At 31.1% G+C, this 7,645-nt stretch overlaps 2 protein-coding genes across 2 annotated transcripts; both read left to right on the top strand.

Moving 5' to 3' along the window:
* Positions 1-3,343: 3,343 nt before the first annotated feature.
* LOC131600506 (probable WRKY transcription factor 40) lies at positions 3,344-5,569 on the top strand. Its single transcript, XM_058872659.1, has 4 exons — positions 3,344-3,498; positions 3,631-3,954; positions 4,066-4,182; positions 4,979-5,569. Exons 1-4 carry the CDS (start codon positions 3,433-3,435, stop codon positions 5,315-5,317), a joined length of 846 nt encoding a protein of 281 aa, XP_058728642.1. The 5' UTR covers positions 3,344-3,432; the 3' UTR covers positions 5,318-5,569.
* Positions 5,570-6,054: 485 nt separating this feature from the next.
* Positions 6,055-7,010, top strand: LOC131598497 (uncharacterized). Its single transcript, XM_058871092.1, has 3 exons — positions 6,055-6,246; positions 6,341-6,445; positions 6,546-7,010. The coding sequence occupies exons 1-3, from the start codon at positions 6,055-6,057 to the stop codon at positions 7,008-7,010; spliced, it is 762 nt and encodes a 253-aa protein (XP_058727075.1).
* Positions 7,011-7,645: the final 635 nt, after the last annotated feature.

A 7,645-nucleotide genomic window follows, 5' to 3' on the forward strand; every position in this document is an offset into this window, starting at 1 on the left:
AAAGTTTTCCATAAAATCACTTTCAGCTTAACCATATCCACGGGTTGCTCTATTGTCAATGTTTTTCATAAGAATATCAATTTTTTACAAATTTTTTAAATAGACTACATGATCAATTGTTAAATACGTGCAAAAATATGTCTAAGCTTATCTCTAACCTCTACATACACACTAATAGGAAGGGAAAAAAAATCATGTATGAGATTATCTCTCACTCCAACCACCTAAAAATGAAATATAAGACCTTTGAAAACTAATGACAAAATGGTGTCCATCTCACTATTCTATTATTGGAAATTGGTTTTGGTTTTAAGTAGTTTTTTTTTTTTTTTTAAAGGCAAGGTTTAAATTAGTGTTTTTTAAAATCATCATAGTTTTTATTATTTTTTTAAAAAGTAGAATAATCAATTTTATTCTAGAACAGTTAAATATGTTAAAGTTAATTGTGCACATTTAAAATCAATTTTGAATATTCTAATTGAGAAACCAAACATACACTAAATAAAATCTTTTCTATTCCTCATCATAACACCCTATTGTTATATATGTAGTCTCTTTCCAAATTTTCATATACATTTACATTTATAATTTCTTTCTAACGATATCTAAATTAAATTTAAAATTGAATTAAATATGTTTAAAAATTAAATAATTGTTCTTTTAAAATTGGAATTTTAAATTTTTCGTCTCTCCTACAACTTAACCACGATTATTATAACTTAACGATTTAATTAAAGACGATTTTTAGCGACGGTTTACTAAACAACTGAATTAACAACGATTTTAACGGCGATTTTAGCATGAGAGACTAAAAGTTAACATTGGTTCAACCGAAGATCGAATCGGTGAAACTTCTAGTTTAAGGTTTCATTGGTTCAACCGGTTAAACCTATGGTCGAACCATTTATTAAATAAACTAATAATATGATACTAATATTTGATAGATATGTCACACATAAGCATATATTCACAACAATAATAACACATCATTTCAACCTTCATTTAAGAATAATTTGAACAAATTAAAGAATTACAATCAAATAAGTTCAACTAATTCAAAACAAAAATAATATAATATAATATAATAATTAAAACAAAGTTCAAGAATACCTAAATTAAAAGAGAGAATTAAAAAAATATATACAATACACTTAATTAAAAACAATATCGAATTCGAGTTTAAAAAAAAAAATCAAATAAATCAACATTTCATAAAAATTATCCAACTAACCATGTTTGCGTTTTTTTCCACGTAGACGCCATGTAGATGGCGTCTTTTTTTTTTTTTAATTTCCAGTTATCTGCGGACTTACCAACGGATTTACCTGCAGACGAAATATTAAACATTTCCACAGGTAAATTCGCAGGTAAATCCGCAGGTAACTAAAATAATTTTTAAAAAAATAGGATGCACCATCCCACATAGCGCCTACGTGGAAAAAAACCTCAAATATGGTTAGTTGAGTAATTTCTTTAAAATGTTAGTTTATTTAATACTTTTTTTTTTAAAAAACCTGATTATTAAAAACAATCTTCTATTTTACACAGGTTAGTGCATCTCCTATTTTTCATTAAATTTATAGGGTGAGTTTGTTTGACGGATTTAAATTACAATCTCAAGAATGTTATTTCTTGGAATGGTAATCTCAGGAGTTTTACTCCCATCAATTTGTTTGGTAAATAATTAAGGTTCCAAGGAATAATTTTGAATTTTATTTTATTTATAATTTTAAATTTTTAAAAATATAAAATATTGTGTTAAAATGATATGAAAGTGGGTAGTTTGAGTTGGTTGTTTTTTATTCCCATGAGAATATATAATTCCCACCCTTTAACATGGGAATAAATAGTTAAAATTTTGTGAATAACTTATATTCCGAGGCATTTTTTTTCTTTCATATCTCCCAAAGAAAGGAATAACTATTTCCAGCCTCAAGTTCCCAGGAATCTTTTTTCTAGCACTGAAACAAACACACCATGTATTTAAAAAACATAAAGAAAATTTCTTTACCCACCTCCCTATGGGGGTCACCCCCAGCGAAAAACCAAAACTGTCCCTGCTTCGGAGATGCATCTCCGAAGTTATTTTTTTTTTTGAATTTTCATACATTTCGGAAATGCATCTCCGAAAACACCAAAAAAGTGGTGTTTTCGGAGATGCATCTCCGAAGTTAAAAAAATTTAAAAACGTGAATATTTTCGAAAGTTCATTTCCGAAATATACATGTCTGCCTCCTATTTTCGGAAGTTCATTTCCGAAATGTCCTCTGAGGTAGGATACGGTTTGTTGGGCCATCAATGCTCCAATAAGTCTATAAATACTACACACTCTTCTTCATCCTCTTCACACCACAAAACACAAATGACACAAACCTACCCCCACCTAGCATTCGTGTACTTTGAAACCGGCTACCCGATGCCGTTTCAAATTCGCTTCTCGCGCGACACGCCGTTTGCGGAGTTGATATCGTCGCTTAACACGCTTTTGCGTTATCCCGAGAATCGAAAGGTTGTCAAGCTCGAGTACCGCTCGCCATCGCTTAACGACGAGGGAGGCATTAAGTTCACACCTTTTGAGATCAAGAACAACGAAGATTTAGCGGTTTTGTGGACAACGTTCGACCGATTTTCTTCGAAAGGCCCGATCGAGTTGGACGCGAAACTTCAAAGATCGGCGGACGACGTTATCAAAATGTTGACTCATCCCCACCTACCCGTGTTCAACAATATGTAACTTTAATTTTCAGTAATATTATCGTTGTAATCTTCACCCGATTAAATAAAGCGAATCGTTGTTGTTTTTCATTTTTCTTCTGTCCAGACATAAATTCGGAGGTTCATTTCCGAATTCCCTCAAGGGGGTGCGTTCGGATATGAACTTCCGAAAACACCACATTTTCTGAAAAGTAACTTTATTTCGGAGATGCATCTCCGAAATCAATATTTTATATTTAAAAAAACACGTTTTCGGAGATACATTTCTGAAAACACCTTTTTTTACAAAAAAAAAGTATCTTTTCGAAAATGAATTTCCGAAATAAGGGATAGTATAGTAAATTCACCAGGGGTGGGCAGGAAGGTTAGGAGGTGGGTGAAGAAATTTTCAAACATAAATCCATTCTCACTCTTTAGCTATATCATTAATTATAAAAATAATTGAATAAGATAAATATATTTTTTAAATACTCCTGAAATATACGACCGACTTACCACAAGGAAGGAATATTTAATTTCTATGCTTAATTTTCCCTACGCGGTTATATATTCGTCATATGGCATATGACGAAACTATATGACATCATTTTGAGGTTGTTATATTTCACTCTCATTTCCTCCTACTTTCCTTCTTTTCAAACTATTCCATCTGTCACAACTATATATATCTCCTCAAACTTTCTCCTAAACATTTTAATTCCTTTCACCAAAATAGCAATGGACTCAACATGCATCGATACTTCACTCAATCTTAACAACATCAATCTTCCTTCCACATACAAGGTTAGTACATGTCCTTTAATCAATATTTTTAGTTATTTCATACATATATATATATATATATATATATATATATATATATATATATATATGTCCTTAAATTTCGATGTTTAACGTTGTAAATTTCGAACTCAGGACGAAGTTTTGGTTGAAGAGTTACGTCGTTTGAGTTGCGAGAACAAAAGACTAAACGAAATATTGACAAACATGTGTGAGGGTTATGAAGCTATGCAAAATCAATTGAGACAATTGATGATGAAACAAAATATTGAAAACCAAACACAAGACTCTAGGAAGAGAAAATTTGAGAATGAAAGTTGCATGAATATGTTTGGAGGTGTTAGAGAGTGTAGCAATGTTAGTGATGAAGAATCAATGATGAAAAGGCCTTGTAGGGATGTTTCATCATCTAAGGCTTATAAGGTTCTTGTGAAGACAGAAGCATCTAGTAATAGCTTGGTAAGTACTAAGTAGTATATTATTATGAGTTTGATTATTAGTTTAATGGACTTTTCTAATGACTTCAAATTTTGTGTTTAATCTTTGATTTTGTATTTTTGTGGTGTAAAGTATGTGATGGATGGATATCAATGGAGGAAATATGGTCAAAAGGTTACTAGAGATAATCCTTCTCCTAGAGCTTATTTTAGATGCTCCAAAGCTCCAAATTGCCCGGTTAAAAAGAAGGTAATAATTCAAAATTTGATTATTTAGTAGTAATGCTTTTTCTACACTAAACCCCTTTGATTTGAGAAAACCTATTTATATTTTACGCTTAATTTTAAAGTAATCTCGTATTAACTCAATAATCATCTAATAAAATGATGGGTTAATAAACTTTTTCGTCCCTTTAAATATTTCAAATTTCGTTTTTAGTCCCTCCAAAATTTTCCTTCAAGAAATCGTCCCTTCAAAATTTTTCTTCTGAACTATTGGTCCCTAACGTCAAATTTCGTAGCTAATCGGTGGCTAAAGTCGTAGCTAATCTCTAGCAAATTTGACGTTAGGGACCAATAGTTTAGATATAAAATTTTGAAGGGACGATTTCTTAAAGGAAAATTTTGGAGGGACTAAAAACGAAATCTGCAATATTTAAAGGGACCAAAAAGTTCATTAACCCTAAAATGATTTATATATTGTTTAGCTTAATCAGTTATCATATCATGACCTCTTGCATTTGAATTCAACTCTAAAAAACAACAACCGATAAAAATTTTATAGAATAATTTTACCGCCTATTGAATTTTTGCCAGACTCAAATTCTAGTCTTTTGCATTTGAACTTAACACTAAAACTATAAAGCGATAAGAAATTTGCAGAATAATTTTATTATCTTTTGTTTTTTTCGTCAGATTCAAATTCTAATATCTTGTATTTGAATTTAACCCTAATCATACAATAGCAATAAAAAATGTGTAGAATAATTTTACTACATATTGTATTGTAGTTTTTTTAACATTGTTTTTATGTCATTGTGGTATAGGTGCAAAAAAGTTTAGAAGACCCTACTATACTAGTTGCAACATATGAAGGAGAGCACAACCATGGTAATGAAAAAGCTGAAATGTCAATGATATCAAGCCAATGTGAAGAAGCCCGTTTAGGTCCAGTTCATGTTTCTTCACCTAAACAAATTATGGAAATGACTTCTCCAACCATGAGGCTTAACTTGGTTGACAGTGTTCCAAACTCATCTATCCAACAACATTTGGTTCAACAAATGGCCACTTCTTTGACAAATGATCCCAATTTTACTACAGCACTTGCTAATGCTATTTCAGGAAGAATTTTGGACAATGCTTGTAATGAAGCTAAATTTTGAATTTTATATGTATAATGTATTGCAATTGCATTGAGTATAAATTGTGTTATTTTGTTTGAATTTTGTGAGAGGATGTAATGTGTCAAAAACTCACACAATTTAGGATGTAAATAAAAAAAAAATGAAATTTTATTTCTCTAATTGGTGTAACTCATTGAAATTAATTCAAGATTTTAAATTGAATTAAATATTCAATTTACACTACTATAACAAAGTTTTCACCTCAGGCAATAATTACCCGAGATCTAATTCCGTGTGCGTCTTGTTTAATTTTTTAAAAAAATAGATATTATCTATTCTCTCAGTTGTATAATAAAATCGAGAGGAAAATAAACTCAATGATATGCTTCGAATTCTAGCAATTACAGTTTATGTTTTTATTTCTTTTTGATGATTTATTTTATTTTAAAGTGGTGTCTTCCTTCCTATTTTATTTTTAGTTAAAAAATAAGTCACTTTTCACCAAGTAAAATCTGAGGCATTGATTTTAAATCGTATAGTTGTTATTAAAATTTATTAGATCTCATAATAACCAAAGTTCTCATTTGATACGTCCCATATATATATATATATATATATATATATATATATATATATATATATATATATATATATATTTAAAGTGGTGCATTCATTCATATTTTAGTTTTAATTAAAAAATAAATCACTTTTCACCACGTGTTTGAGCTCAAGGCTATCTTAAGAGCAAGGGCTCAAAGCGCCTCTCCGAGATTCTGATGGAGGGTAGGAAGAAGCAAGAACGTTCATCTTGGATGGGAGAGGATGCTTGGAAAGGGCTCAAAATTAAATGGGAAGCACCCGAGTATAAGATCAAAGTTGCCAGGAATAGGCAAAACCGGGCATCTGCAAAGGGTGGATCTGACCATACGGGTGGCTCCATATCCACAAATGAGCACATCATACGAATGGTATGTCATTCATGTTAAACACTTGATTCCTTATACTTTAACTCATAAGTTATTTTTTCCTAAAATTTGACATCAATTTTTTATTATGTCTAAGCATCGAGAGTTGGGTAGAGAGCCCACATTAGATGAGGTCTTCTTAAGAACTCATACAAAAAAGAAGGACTCCTCATGGGTGGACGACAGATCAAAGAAGACATATGTAAGTGTAATTGATAAATTTTGTTTTTACTTTGATGTAAAAATATTGTAATGTATATAAGTTTTGTATATATTTTTTTGAGCAGGAAACATTTCAATAGAATCTTAAACACGCCTCTCAAGTTGGAGAGGCATCAGACAGTGGCCCCAAGGAAGTTGATTATGCAACTCAACTAAAATTTTGGGCTGAAGCTGCTAGTGGCAAGACTAGAGGACGTCTCTATGGTGCTGGGGACAAGTCCAAGCATTACAAGCCATGTGTTTCCTCTTTAACCCAACAGTCACATGTATCTCCATATAGTGGTCAAGTTTCTGTTGAGATTGCTGCAGAAATGGCAACAATTGAAGAGAGAGCAAATACTGCAGAGGAAGATGCTCGAGCTGCACGAGAGGAATGTCGTAAGGCAAATAAACACACACAAGATTTGGAGAGACAATTGAGAGAATTAGCTGAAAGTGTTGCTTCCATGAAGGGTGACAAACATCGTCGTCATTCGAACTATGAAGAGTATGACTCTGACAATGATGATGACTCTGACAATGATGATTCTATTGGTAGCACATAAGATTGTATTATGCTAGCTTTACTTTTATTGATGAGATTACTTTGAGAATCATATTATATTTTGCTTGAACTTGTTTTATGTTTTGTTTGAGTTTGTTTACATCAAACTTGTTGAATTGGAAGTTTTTTTGAGATTTGATTGACATTAAGGTTTGAGTTTTGGTTTGATTTTAGATGTTATTTATTACATACAAGATTAATGGTTATATATAATTATGAACATGATAAAAATAAATTTTGTTGTTGATTTATAGATTATTATGAAAAATATTCATAAATTAGTAGTGTTACTAGTTCATTACCTTTACTATATTCAAAAAGAAAAAATATTAACAACACAGATCTAACGATTAAATATTGGAATAATTTTTTATTTAAAAATAAATAAAAAACTACAGATGGCTTAACCGTGAGTAAAGTATACCAAAAATTGAATCTTATCAAAGGCTTGGCCCTCAGTAATTTACCGGCGGCTTAGCCGTGGATAACATAAGACAAATATTTGGATGTTTAATCACCTATTACCCGCAAATTATTCACGGTTTAGCCATAGTAATATTGTGGGTTTACGTAGCCTTCTGTAGACGTTACCAAGGAGCGAATCATCGAGGGTCTCGTAGCCGTCGTTAAGCCCTC

Source organism: Vicia villosa, linkage group LG4 (assembly GCF_029867415.1).
Source record: "Vicia villosa cultivar HV-30 ecotype Madison, WI linkage group LG4, Vvil1.0, whole genome shotgun sequence".
NCBI classification, from domain to species: Eukaryota; Viridiplantae; Streptophyta; class Magnoliopsida; order Fabales; family Fabaceae; genus Vicia; species Vicia villosa.